We start from the raw sequence: 15,024 nt of genomic DNA, 5'->3' as shown, positions 1-15,024 counted from the left end.
TACTCATATTAACGTGAGAATCTTAAGATTAGTTCATTTCTTTGAGCTTATTTTTTTGTATTAGTCCCCGCTTACCTGTGATTATGCTTTCTGAAGTTTGTTTCTTATGAAAACTGCAATTCAAATATGTTAATGTTTTTCTTTACTCTTTCAAGAGAGTGAGACCATATTCATATAACTTTTCTAGAGTACATTGTTTTAATTGTTCTATTTTTAAGTTAATTGTTGGTAGTATCTGAGTATGCCTATTTATGCATTAGATGGGTATGTATAGGAAAAAACAGTATAATATTCCCCACTTACCCACGGGGAATATGTTTGGAGACCACAATATCTGAATAAAGGGGATAGCACTGAACTTGTCACACTTTGCAGCCTCAGCCGAAGCGCAGCTCCTCTTTACAGACCAGCACTCATGTCATTTTGTTTTCTGGATGTTGCTCATATCAAGTATAGCAGGTTTTTTTGACATGTCACAAATCTCATTCTGACTTTACCCACAGATCATTATTTTGATTTACTGCTTTTATCTCTGAAATATTTATTGTATTTTTCCGCTTTTTTATGTCATTGCTTCTATCAGGTTCCGTCTAAAAGCTCCCCCACCCTGCTTTTTAAGATTTATTTATTTATTTATTTTTACTGAAAGTCAGACATACAGAGAGGAGATACAGGGGGAAGGATCTTCTGTCTGCTGGTTCGCTCCCAAAGTGACCATAATGGCCACAGGTGAGCTGATCTGGAGCCAGGAGTCAGAAGCTTCTCCCAGGTCTCCCATGAGGGTGCGGTGTCCCATGGCTTTGGACCATCTTCCACTGCTTTCTGAGGCCACAAACAGGGAGCAGGTTGCGAAGTGGAGCAGCTGGGGTTAGAACCAGTGCCCATATGGGATCCTGGCGCATACAAGGCAAGGACTTTAGCCACTAGGCCACCATGCTGGGCCCACTAAGAGCCCTTTCCCCTGGTTCTCCATAGCAATCCTTTCTTCTCCTCCATCACCCTTGTAGCTTCCAATCCATTGTAAATTGAATTATATTATTCTTACTAAAGTTATTGCTTTGACAAACATGAAAAAGCACAAATTCTCAGCGTGGCCGACATGAATGTTAGTGGTATGGCCTTCGACCACCTCCGTGATGTCACCATCCATGATGCGCTTGTTCTACTGCTCTTTCAATAAGGAAACTTTCTTTCACCTATCTTTGTACATTCCTTCCATTGTTCTTAATTATCTGTTTATCTATCTCCTACCTGCTTGGACAGGTTCCATCCAGAAGTCTTGGTTGAAATGTTTCCTCAGGGAAGCCCCCACTTCTCCGTGATTTAAATTATGTGATATTATTTTCTCCAATAATACCCTGTATTTTTCCCTTTGTTGTACATGCTCCACTGTATAACTGCAGTACTTACATGTCTAGTTTGTTAATGCCTATCTCTTCTATCTCTATAAAGCGCTCAGTAGGAAGGATATAGTCTGTTTTGTTCACCAAATATACTCTGATAAGACTAGAATATATGGTAGATGTTGAATAAGTGTAAGTGTAAATGAGTGTTACAAATTACCAGTAGTTTCCTGTCTTGATTTGTTTTCTGCGCTCACAGGAACTGGTTACCTGTTCTGTGACAGTTATCTTACTGGGCTAACTCACTAACCTGGGATCTCCCTTCACTTCTTGTTTACTTTTCAATCTCTAAGTTTTTTTTTTTTCAGAAGTGTTTTATATGTTGAACTCCTTCAAACACTCCAAACCTATTGTTTTTAATTTTCATCCCGTGTTACAGTTACCAAAATATAGTTCTTGATCGTGATTTTTCATCTCAAATACTAAAACATGGTTTTAAAGCATATATACTCCAGTTGTTGAGTCTACCTATATTAAATGTTTATGACAAAAATTATAAAAATCCTTCATGTATTTCCAAAGATGTAATACATTCAGACCAATATGATGGCTTCATTTCAGAATGGAATTCTTCTTACTCCTGATATTTTTTCTTCAGTTTAGAAACAGATATTCTCGGTTTAACCCCTCTGACATACCCCAGCCTTCCTTGCTTATCCTAACGTGTAGATGAATGACTTAACCTGGGAGTTTGGGAGCCAGCTCCTGCCTTTTCCTGTCTTTTGGAAATCTGCTTGCCTCTGGGCATGCTTCACCATCCCTAAAGTGTTACAGTGGCAGGACTCCATGAGGGAAGCATGTGGGGCTCAGTGCTGTCTTTCATGATGTCAGTTAAACTAGTCTGGGGTTCAAGTTTAGGAAATCCTTGCCCTCAGATGTAATCTACAGTTTCCAGTGACTTGCTGTATCAGTAACAGATATTGAGTTTATACTTCCCTTATCTTTAAAAAAAGATTTGTTTATTTGAAAGGCAGAGTGACAGAATAAAAGAGAGGAAGATACTGAGATAAATAGAGATCAATCCTCTTTTACTACCGTAAGGCCACAGCATCCAGGACTGGGGGAGGCTGAAGCTAGGATCCAGGAATTTCATTTAGGTTTCCCTTGTGGGTGCAGAGGCTGGAGTAGTTGGACCATCCTTCGCTTTTTGTGGCAAACCATTAGGGAGCCAAATTGGAAGTGCAACAGCCAGCAGGACTCAAGCTGGTGTCCACATGGGATGCCGGCATTATAGGCAGTGGCTTAACCCATGGTGCACAACATTGGCCCAATCTCCGCTATGCTTTGAAGTGGTAATATTTTAGAAAGAAAAGTTAGACTCCTTCAAACACTCTTAAGACTATTTTGTATTTTTACTGAATACCTAAAATACAGTTCTTGATGATAATTTTTAATTTATTTCAAACAATAACATGGAATTTTAATAAACACTTCAGCTGTTTTCTTTTGTAACCGACAAAGCTCCTTAGAAAGGTTTTACATCTTATAGGTAATATTTGTGCTTGTTTAATACAGCAGGAAGCTTGTTCCAGAAAAAAAAGCTGAAAAGTCAATAGCATCAGATTTTCATTCTGAACATTTAAAGATTGCGTGATTTTTTTTAAAAAGTCTGGTTATAATGGAGTTTCATAGAAGTTGATCTATACCTGCTACTCAGAGCCTCTTCTGTGTATCAATGGGACACTGCAGGACAGCGCTTTTGCCTTTTCAGTGAAGAAAAATAATTAAATTGATTTTAGGGGTCAAATTGATGGTTCTTGATTGAAAAGAAAGCATAAGTGTGCTATGATTTGATAATACTTTCCACTTCTTTGCAAGATACTATTCAGATTATATACTTACACATGCAAATATCTTTAGCTGACTAAATATGGATTTGTGTCTATGGAATTACATTTATCTATCTGTCTAAATTATTAGAGTGGCAGGGCTACATTGATTACATAAACAATTCAAATATCATGAAGCTATAAAGAAGTCTCCTCTTTTATTACTTTGTTCTTGTTGTCTAGGGTGTGGCCATTGTTAAAAGTTTGGCATATGTCCTGTCAGAATTTACTTATTCTCTGTGTCTGGATGTGTCACGGGCACACCATAGACATATGTCTGTGTATATATTTTGTAAAAATGGGATCCTAGGTTCATAGTAACTGGCCTGCAGTTTGCTTTGCAAACTATTAAATACAATTTTCAAGCTTGTTCTGATCCACTGAGTTCTTCTCAACATCACTGTAAAAGTATGGCATGTTTATATTAATACAGTTTCATGAATGGATGCACAAGATGGTTTTGAAATACTTACAATTAGATGTGTTTTGTAAATGTGTCCTTCAATACTTGCATGAATGTTTCTATAAAAATTACTTATAGTAGCACCATTTGGTAGAATAATAGGACATGTTATTCAGTCTACATTTATATAATATTCTCTCTCTTTTTTGAAAACGAATAAAATAAACAAATCCCCATTTAGTTCCAGGATAATTTTTAGTTATGTGTTTTGTGGAATATTTTTGTTGACTCTGCATCTTTTCTGGTAAAGCCTCATCATTTATTCACTAGCAAAAGTGTCTCTACAGCATTGATTATGTAGCCTTCAAGCTAACAGAGATCTCCTGTTTTATAATTCTTGGCACATACTGTAGTTATTAAAGCTTCTAAGTAAATAGAGAGGACATTTTGGTGATAGTCTCAATTGATTATTTTGAAAGTTATATTCTGATATAAATGTGCCAATTTAGCCCCTCTATTCTAAAATAATTTTGTTAATTATGTGATATTTGGCAACAATTGTTTTCTAAATTCGTTGGTATATTTAATATCATGACACTCCCGACCCCATTCACACGCAAATACCTTTGTAAGCAGAGGGCTGCGGGGATAGGGAAGATGACAGAACATATGTGGGAGAAGGAGATGCTGGACCCACCCAGCCCATGATTTGGAATGGGGGAGATGCTGTGAGGACCCCTCGCTCTCCCAGCACCTTCTCGTCAGTGCCCTCTGCTTTGACTTGCACCTTCACAGGTTTTTACCGGGTCTCTCTTGGCCTGGACTGAGAGACAGCATAATTAGAAAATTGAAAAATCCACTTTCACACATTCATCTTTCAGATCCATCATCAGAAACAGATTATGAAAGAGTATCACCTCTATAACTTTAAGAAGAAGTAATTTTGTGTTTAAGTGGCACTTAAATATTTTTTGGATGCATTACTATTGAGAACTAATATTAAAGAAAGTCAAGCCATGGAAAACTAGTGGAAAGTGGAAACGGCTACTTATTAAGTCTGTAGTATGGTTATGGAAACCAAAGAGTTAGGGTTTCACGTATGAAAAAAGTCATCAGTGTGGAATGATAAATTGAGGGAAAATTATACTCACAACAAGCAAGGGATGGTAGTTTACTAAATGAACTGCTAAGAAATCTGCAAGGAAACTCCAAAATCACTCACTTTTCCTGCATGCGTTTGTCCAATAAATACATTTGGATGCAATCCAGAAAGTTAGTGGAAAATATATAATGTGAAAAAACTATATATGAATATCAGACATTTTTTGGTAAAAACTATTCTTTAATTCCTGTTTTCCATGAAATTTATCAAGTGTCATCATATTAAACATTTACTTTCTAGCAAGCGCTATGCTAGTTGTTGTGTTACTAAGACAAATAAAGCAAGGTAATTTAGTTATATTTATTTTAAACCAACTGCTCTCATTTTTATATTATATTTTGGTGATATTTCTAATTGACAAAAGTGTGGTACATAGGTAGCTCAATTATTACTGGCATATATCTGGAGTGTAATTTAATAGATATAAATTATTGCCAGGCATTTTTGTAATGTTAATGCAATTTGACCCATAAACTTCATTTTAGCTCTAACCTGAGGAAAGCAATTCTAGGTATAGAAGAAGTTCAATTCACAAAAACCTTTATGGTGATGTTATTTGTGGTAGAAAAAAATATGAAAAACTGAAATGCCCTACCATAAATTAGTAAGTTAACTGTGACAAAGCCAGGTGGGGAACTGCATATCTGTATTAAATGTCATTGACTGACACATGCAGTTTACTGGAGGAAATGGATATGATAGCACTAACCAAGAGAACAAGCCGGGAGGCGAAATTGTGTAATCATTATTGTATGGAAGTTAAGTAATGAAATTAAATTTACTTACATTTTGACAACATTTGAATGTGGGTATTAGGGCTTTGGCTAATTTTGTGTAGTCTTCTCTCTAAGGAGGGCACTATTATTTGTACTGTTTTTTCATGCTTTTCTATGATCCTGAGAAGCAATTGAAAAAAAAACATGTTGTAATGCTGCAGGGTATCATTAAAATATAGGCAAACAGGTGGTACTGACCCGCTCTGGCAGATACTCGATAATATAGAGAAAGGTGGTGATCACCAGTGCAAACGGACTGAGTTGTCCTGTAGTGTTTGAGTGAAGTCCTCCTTGAGTCCCGTAAATAATCAGCCCAAGCGCTGGAGCATGCAAGAGATGTGCTCACCATTGTACTGCTTCAGCTAGCTGCAAATGTATTAATATTCATACCATTATCATCTAGCCTGTTTTAAAGCTAGCAACAGCAATCTTTAAGTGAAGTTCTAAATTCTACAGCTTGATTATATGCTGAATAGAGAAATACTTCCTATAATTTTCTCTGAATGCCCTTCTTAATTTTGGAAGTCTCTCATTCTTGTTAGGTAGCTGAAAAGGAAAGCGAACACATTCCAATTCAATGGGCTTGAAAGACCTTGCAGAATCTGCAGCCCATTAGAATTGAAAAGGGGGATGGACAGTATTGACATAATGGGAAGAAAGGTATATATCATTCTGCTTGAAACCATTTTAATATTAAAAGTAAGCTTTAGTTACATCGTGGTAACAGCATCCTTGGTACGTTGTACCATCCATGGTGCATTGTAACTCTCTGTTTGATCTCCCATTTACTCATTAAAAATATTGATTACAAGAGTTTTTATTTTTGTGTAAACATCTAGTGCTCAGAATAACTTCTTCTCTTTCCTAATTAAGCATTGCTTTAGGATTCCTACTTACTATTTAATTCTTAAAAGTTCAGGAAACAGTGGACCTCACATTCTTAGACATTATTCTCCCATTAATTCTTATTATAAATAATGTATTTTTCTTTCCTAGTAGTTCTTAAAATAATGTATATAAATGATAAATAGTCTGTAAAATGTAATAATGTAATGAACATTTGTGAACTAACCAGAATATTACCACTAACTCTATTTAGCTGTAGTTCCTCTTTTATATTCCCTTTATTACCACAGGTTTTCTAAATTTTGTAAATAATGTCCTGTACAGTATTATGAGGCTTATTTGATTAATTTTTCTTGTGCTAAATTTTATTTATTATAGTGTTATCATTTATTTAAATTTTTATCATATGCTTATATATAATTTATTTATAATGTTTATACATGATCCAACAATATCCTGGTTGATTTTGCATGTTTGAATTATGTGCTAATGGTGTACTATACAGGACTTTTTAATTCAACACTACTGAGTTTAAGTATGTTGGTGAATATAGCACAACTTTCTCATAATGTTTTAAGAACATTTGGCCTTCCAGACTTATGCTGTGGGAAGCAGTACTGATGTGTCCAAACTGGCACACAAACACAAGAATTTCTTTAAGGTGTGTGTGTGTGTGTGTGTGTGTGTGTGTTGTAATTTCTAATTGTTGGGCCTGTGAATGTTGAACCTCATATTTTTTCAAAGTGATTACACCGTATAACAATTCTCAGTTGATTTTTGTTTTCCAAAAATAATTTTCAGATTAACTAATTGTTGCCAATCATATGGTTGTAAGATGACATTTTGTAGTATTTATCTTCAGCACTTTGACTGCTTGTGTGGGTTAGCTTTTGGGTGGTTTATTTTGATTTTTTTGGGGGTGTTTTATTTTGATTTTTTTTCCCACATTTTTTTAAAGTTAGGTGATTGTTGTTATCCTTTAGTAACCTGGACTCTTGTTATTGCCTTTAGAAAAGACAAGCTTGTTGAAATAAATTATACACAGTAAAATTTACCGTAATGCATCATTTGGGGGATATTTTTTTGGTTTGTTTTTCAGTTTGATTTTTGATAATGTTTACATAATTGATTAGTGTGGGAAGGATTCAGGATCAAGGGAAACTGGGTGAGACCTTTGTGTCCACTTTCCCCCCCTTCTTCCTGTATTTTGGTGAAAAGGAGATACAAGAGGAGAAGCCACACCCAGCCTCCCAATAGCCTTAGCACCCTGGCATGGGGAACGGCCACCTGACGTCATCCCGAAGTCTCTGATGTGGAACACCCCTCAACAGTTCTGCTCAAGTGTTTCAGTAGTTCTGAAATGCCATCAGTCTTGCAAATGCAGGGATGAGGATCTCCTTCCAAGGTCCATTGTTTGACACAGTCCTCCTCTGAATCTGCGTTTACTCAGATATTTGCTGTCATGTTTCACTGGGGAGTTGATCGACTTGTTCTGCCTTCCTTCCTCTACTGTGGGACCTGGTGTCTTCTGCAGGCTCCCTAGTCTGATCTGTCTTCCGTGTGCCTCTGGGTATGCCGTCCCTTGCTCCATCAAAGCCACTGAGGAGGTCCAGTTTTGAAGATGCACCCCGTTGTCAGGCTACAGGTCCTGCCACTCTCTCCATAGTTGGAGTTATGAGTTCAGTGAATTAGTTGGGACCCTCAAAGAAATCTAGTCCAAGGCGTTCTCAGACCTATCCCTTGTGTGTGCACCCACTTGTATGGGGGCCCAGTTTGTTCTGTCACCCACATCTCCCCACTTTCACCCTGATAATTACAATTGCTAGGTCAGATCTATTTCTAGCCCCATTTCTTATGAAGACCAGTGGGCACAAAACCAGCCACAACCCAGTTCACATGCAGACCAGCAGGTGTTATCACCCTGCCCAGCTTGGTCTGCCTCCAGTCCCAGTTCTCAGGCTCACCAGCAGGAGCAGTGGCCCAGCAGGAGAGTACCCACAGCTCCCCTGCAGGACTTGCATCCCCCCAACACCAGGTCTTGCATGCGGTGGTAGACACAGTGGCCCAATCTTGCTTGGCCCATTTCACCTTGTCATTTGCCAGTAGGTGCACTAGCCTAGTCTAGCCAGTTTCAGCTTGCACTAGTGGGTGCTGCTACCCAACTCGGCCTAGCCAGCCCTCAGTCCTGGCCCTAATGCTTACTGGGTAGCACTGTCACCCAACCCAGCCTAGCCAGCCCCTGGTCCTGGCCCTAATGTTTACTGGCTGGCGCTGTGACCCAACCTGACCTGTCCTGCACCCTGTGCTGGTTCTCAAATTGCCAGTGGGTATTATAAATTGTCCCAGCCTAGCCTGCCCTGAGACCTGAGCCACAGGTATGCCGGTGCGTACTGTAACCTGACCTAGTCTGAGCTGCTCTTTGCCTTGGTTCTTGAGCTCGCCTGCAGGGACTGTGTTCTGACAAGGAGTTTAGTGCATCACTTTGAACAAGCAAAATTGTGCTAGAATTTTTCCTTTTGATCATTTATAATAATTTCTTGCAGTCCAGTCCTAGTCCTTGATTTATCTTCTTTTCCTGCTCTTACCCTTTGCTACAGGTAAGAATTGCTTGCAATTCACTCCCAGTACTAATCTATTTTCTTTTTCCAATTCACCCCTTCTGGTTTGTAGTACAAATGAAATGATATGCAGTTTGGCCTCTTGGGTGTATGGCTTTTGAAAATTTAGTATATTGTATTTGAGGTTCATGTATGTTGTTCTGTATGTCAGTGAAATGACAGAGAACTAACTGTACGATGGTAATGAAAAATTGTACCCACAGATGTAAGAATCTCAGAGTGCCCCAAGTATCAGAAAATAATCTATATATGTATAGTATGTGAACTGAGAAAGGTAAACAGGGAAGATGAAGAAAGAAGATACATTATATACCAACAGGAAAGTGAGAATTTTAGTAGACTGGGGCAGCCTACTGGCGTTTGCAATGCAAGCATTCTACTGGAATTCAAGTCCCAGTTGCTCTACTTCTGATCCAGCTTCTTGCTGATGAGTCTAGGAAGACAGCAGAATATGGCTCAAGTGCCTGAGCCTCTGGTACCTATACGGGAGATGCAGCTGGAGCTTCTGACTCCAGGTTTCAGTGTGACCCAGCCCTTGCTATTGCAGATTTCATGAAAATTAACCAGTTGGTGTAATCTCCCTTTCTTTGTGTGTCTCTTTTCCTCTCTTGTCACTTTGCCTTTTAAATAAATAAATCTTAAAAGAATTACAATAGATTCTGATTAGAAGCCAAGCAAATCATGAGACATCTTAATGAAATTAAGAGCTGGCAGCTCAAAATTCTCAGTGAAAGTATCTTTCAGAAATTAAATGAATGTATTGTTAGACAAATACATGTAGGTTTAATTCTTTGCCAACCAATTGTACTGCAAATATAGGCTACTGCAAATTTTCAGAAAGAGGTAATATGATATTAGAAGCTTCACTATACAAAGAAATAAGCCTCAGGAAGAATTAAGATGAAGATAAATATAAAAGGTTCCTTTTCACTTTTAATTGCTGTGAAAGATAAATGGCCAAAGCAAATATAGTCGCAATATATTTTAGGTTTATAGCATATATGAAAGAAAAATGTGTGATGGTAATAGAAAAAATGCAAAGGTGGAATAGGAAAAGTACTGCTATGAGTAGTACCCTGTAAGTATAGCTACATTATATTACTAGACAGTACACAGTAATCTGCTGAGAAGCTATTTGGAAGAGAGAGCAACACAGAGGGAGAGATGGAGATCTCCCATCCACTGGTTATTTCCACAGAGGGCTTCAGGACCAGGCAGAAGCCAGGAGTCAGAAGCTCCTCTGGGTCTATCATTTGGGTGAAAAGTTCCAAAGTGCTTGGACTGTTTTGCACTGCCTTCCCAGGTACGTTAGCGGGGAGCAGGATTAGAAGCAGAGAAGCCTAGGCCCAAGTCAGCGCTCTGCTGTGAATGCAGGCTTTGCAAGTAGCAGCCTAACCTTCTGTCTTACAAACCAGCTAAAACTCCACGAAATTTTAATAATAGCTATAAATAATAGAAGCTATAGAATGCAACCATGAAAAATAAAACAAATGTATGCAGCAACAGGGGAAACAAAAATGAAGGAACAGGTGGAGCAAGTGGAAGACAAAAAATGCTGTATTTTTAATCCAGTCATATATGTGACTATACTAAATATGAATTATCTGTCCATGCCAACCAAAAGACAAAGATTATCGTGTTAGATAAAAAAATAAGATGCAACTATATGATTTTCATAAGAAACCTACTTTAAATATAAAAACATACATAGATGAAAAGAATGTAACTTATTCAGTGGCAAGTTTTGAAAGCTCTAGTTCCTTCATATCATTGTCAGCACTTAATACTGCCTGCCTTTCAGTTTAGTTCCTTTGGTGGATGTTTTGAGGGGTTATTGCCTTGTACTTTCTATTGTATGTCTCTGATTATTGGTGAAGTTGATGTTTTATTAGCCATTAGATACTTTTCAATGAATGAGCTGATAAAAACTGGGTTTTTTTTGTTTGTTTGCTCAATGCTCATCTCAAATTATGTTCTCTTTTTCTTATAGAATTTTAGCTATTCATATATGAAGGATATCTGGTGTTATATCTGTGCTGACGTTTGCTCATAGTAGCCTCTCTTGAATTGTGACTGGTGATTTTCTTTTGCGTCCATGGTTTTCAATCTATGGGAGACCTCTTAGCCTAATAAGGTTTCCTCTGGAGCGGATTTGATTTTGTGTCTGCTTATGTTTAGGGAATACTGCCGGTTTAGGATTCCTTCAGATTCCTTTGGGCTTTGAGACTCAGCATAGGTTCAGATTTTCAGTGCTTCTCACCATGCTGCTGGCGCAAGAGTAGCTGAGATTGGTGAGAGCATTGCTGCTCTAATCTCCGCCCTTGGGAAGCTCCGCACTCCCAGATTCAAGGGGCAGTCCTCAGCTGTCTACCTCTTCAGCAGCGGCTTTTGGTTTTTGTTCACAGATTTGTGTTTGGAGAAAATGTTAGCCATCATACTAGAATAAAAGACTTTTTTGTATTAAATACAAGCATTAAGTAACTAAAAAATCCAAAATAGTTAAAGGATTAAAGACAGTTGGGTAAAATAAACATTGCTTTCTCACTCACAAATTAAAATGTATCTTAATTATATATGCATTACAAAATTGACATTTAATGTTGGAGCAAGAAATAATCTCAGAAATAACTTTCTGTACTTTGAAAATTTTCAGGTGAGTTGCAAAGAAATGAAATTACTTAACTGAGCATATTAAGTTTATTAATGGCTAGGACTAAATTAGAGACCTTCGAACATAGTACTATATTTTTTTCCACTAAAAATATTGCTCCTGGGCCTGGTGTGGTTGTACGTGCCAGTATCCCATATGGGTGCTGGTTCTAATCCCTGCAGCCCTGCTTCCCATCCAGCTCCTTGCCTGTGGCCTGGGAAAGCAGTCGAGGCCAGCCCAAAGCCTTGGACCCTGCACACGTGTGGGAGACCAGGAAGAGATTCCAAGTTTCTGGCTTCAGATCGGCCGAAGCTCCATTGAGGCTGCTTGGGGAGTCAGCAGATGGAAGATTTCCCTCTCTGTCTCTCGTCCTCTCTGTATATCTGTCTTTCCAATAAAAATAAATAAATCTTTAAAAAAATTGCTCCTTTAATTTTATTAAAATGCTAACTATCTGTTATTTATTCAACATACCTCATTTTCCTTTGGAATATTTTTTGCCTAAAAAATATTTTAGAGAGGGAGAGAGAGGAAGACAGGCAGAGATCTTGTGTGAGTGTTCAGTACCCACAATCCCACAGCAGCTATGAATGTACCAGAACAAAAGCAGGACCTGGGACCTGACTCCCTGTCTCCCACATAGATACCAGGAGCTCAAGTACGCGAGTCCTCAGCCGCTTCTTCCCAGCATGCAGCATTAATGGGAAGCTAGAAGTAGCAGCGGAGCTGGGACCCCAGCATGGAATACAGATTTCTCAAGTAGCATTGTAATCATTAGGCCAAATGTTCTTCTCTACCTTATTTTTCTTATGAATGGTTTTCTTTCTAAATTTTTTGTGGTCCTTATAGTGTTATAAAGAGAATTAAAATTTCCAAGTTATTATTTTTTAAATTTTGAACTACTGATTATGGAACCTACAGTCTGCCATTATTTGTGCACTGAAAACACATTTTGAAACACTTTACTCTTGAGCTAATAAGGCACTTTTTTTTTTGAAGACTTAAAAAAGAACTAGAACTTTATAAGGAAGATGACTTGGAAAGTGTTTACGAAGCTCTCCAAAGAGAAATAGAATTTTTGGAGTTGGTAAGCTCTCATTGATTATTTACTTTCTGTTCATCCTTATTTTGTCTGCTGCTAGGAATGGTTTGATTGATGTACATATCCTTGCACTGCTGTCTTGCTCGTCTGCAAAAAAACAAAATGCAACAATGAAAAAAAAAAACTTAGGTCAAGATATGATGCCATGAATTGTTTTGGGTTCCTTGTAAGGTGCCAAATAAAACGAGTTATAGTCAAAGAGAGTATGTACAAGCTAAATAGAAAAAAATATAAACCTGACCTCACAGCATTTCCTTGACTGAAGGTGCTCTTACAGGATTAATGCACTAAGGAGTCTGATTACCATGGTTAGAAGCTCTTTGTTTTTGATAGGTATAAAATGTATTTTTGTTATATTTGATTCTATAACTTTCTTGGTATAGATTTCTATGATCTGAAAATCTTTGGATTTGATTTTTGGCAACTTATTGGAGACTTTATATTTATTGCTTTCACTTTGGTTGTTAATAACATGAGCACAGTATTTGCCTCCGTACCTGTGTTTTGATAGAGGACATATATAACTTCAAAGTATATTAAAACATAATTTTAATTTGATACTTTACGTTTTGCTATGTGTTTATTCACTGCTGTTATTGTTGAAATATGTTCCAGTTTATGTTTGGATTTATACATTTTTTTTTTAAATCAGAACTGTAATTCAGAAATGTTCAGAGTTTGAGGGTGGGCATTTGGGCATAGTAGGTTAAACCAACATTTCCTCTGCCTTCAAGCCATCTTAGAATGCTATTTCAAGTGTCAGTTACGCTGTTTCCAATCTGTTGAAGTGATAACCCATGCTAAGAGGCAGCAGGTGTTTGGACATCTGGGTGGAGTTCTTGGCTCCTGGCTTTAGCTAATCTGGCCCTGAGTACTGCCTACCTTCAGAGCGAAGCAGCAGATGGACGGTCTCTACGTCCCTCTCTCCTTATCTCTTGCTCTGTATCTCTCCCATCTCCTTCCCTTTCTATTTTGTTTCTCTGTCACTCTGCATTTTAAGTAGATGAAAGTAAGTAAATAAACATTTAGAAAAAAAGAAATGCTTGGCTATTGTGCTGAATTTGTGTAAATTTTATATAATTGCTCTACTGAAATTCAGTTTTCTTAAGAATCATTATTTTACTTTTTTTCAGACATTGGCACAGAAAGGTCTTCAGGAGGATGAGTAACTTTTAGAGAATCAATCAGAATTTGGATGAAAGTATTATAGAATCAAATTATTGTAATAGATGCATGATTGGCACCCATTATAAAAGATTATTAGAAAAAAAAATGAGGCCTTGAATACCCAAAGTTGTTAATACGTCAAATTAAGAGCACATTAATTACTTTTTGTCTTGCCACTCACTGGAACTTTAGGAATTTTTGTGTAGTTTGGTTTTGTTTCTAAAGGAAGAGAAAAGAGAAACAGATTTTTGTGTTCTCAGGCTTCCTCTGAGATCTCTCTGACCCTGAAGCTTATTCCTGTTTTCGGATCTATACAAACAAAACAGGTTATTGACTAAGTGTGGGTGTGGGTGCCATTTCCACCAGCAGTTCTGCTTAGTTCATTCTGATTCTTCACTGTGAGGCTGTGCTGACAGAGTTCCTCTGTGGAGCTCTGTATATCTGTAAGGTCTGCGGCCCCCACAGCTGATTTCAACAGTCAGTGCTTGCTAATTTTCTTCCTAGAGCCAGTGTTGGTTAGAGTGAAATAAATTGTCCACTCAGAGAGGTTCATAATCTAACAGCTACCAGAACTTGCCTTGTAGCCTGAATATTGTGATTGAAAACAGTGCGCTCATCAAATTTGGATGTGCCACAAAATTTTCAATGTCCCTTATCTTCCTGCTGATACCATTCATGCATGACTAGGCAGACAAATATATTTTCACCAGTTTAGAAAAATAAGAAAGAAAAAGAGAAAGGCCACAAGGCCAGTGTTGTTGTACACTGTTGTTGCAGTACATGGGGTTGTAGTATAAATAAGCCCCTGCCTGTGATGCTAGCAGCCCATATGGGTGCCCGTTTGCCCAGGCTGCTCCAGTTCTCCATGCTGAAATGTCTGAGAGTGCAAATGTTAGAACCATCTTCTCTTTTGTAATAGCAATTAATTTAATGTCAAACATGATATTTTTCAAATGCCTTATATCTGATGATATGAAGATGGAATACTTAGTTCTAGTTTCATAGTGATTGTTACTTTGATATAAATGTTTTGTATAGGTTGTTCTGTATTGTTTCTGAAAAATTAGC

General features: G+C 37.6%; 1 protein-coding gene across 1 annotated transcript in view; it reads left to right on the top strand.

The window, feature by feature from the left end:
- Positions 1-13,958, top strand: part of CCDC172 (coiled-coil domain containing 172) — a 37,681-nt gene extending 23,723 nt beyond the window's left edge. The window contains exons 7-8 of the mRNA XM_040991779.1: positions 12,687-12,774; positions 13,923-13,958. Of these exons, the coding sequence (XP_040847713.1) occupies positions 12,687-12,774; positions 13,923-13,958 (124 nt within the window). The remainder of the gene's footprint in view (positions 1-12,686; positions 12,775-13,922) is intronic.
- The last annotated feature ends 1,066 nt before the right edge of the window (positions 13,959-15,024 follow it).

Source organism: Ochotona curzoniae, unplaced genomic scaffold, assembly GCF_017591425.1.
Source record: "Ochotona curzoniae isolate NIBS_2020 unplaced genomic scaffold, NIBS_Ocur_1.0 contig_66, whole genome shotgun sequence".
NCBI lineage: Eukaryota > Metazoa > Chordata > Mammalia > Lagomorpha > Ochotonidae > Ochotona > Ochotona curzoniae.
Note: the sequence above shows the minus strand (reverse complement) of the source record. Positions and strands in the feature narration are given on the sequence as shown.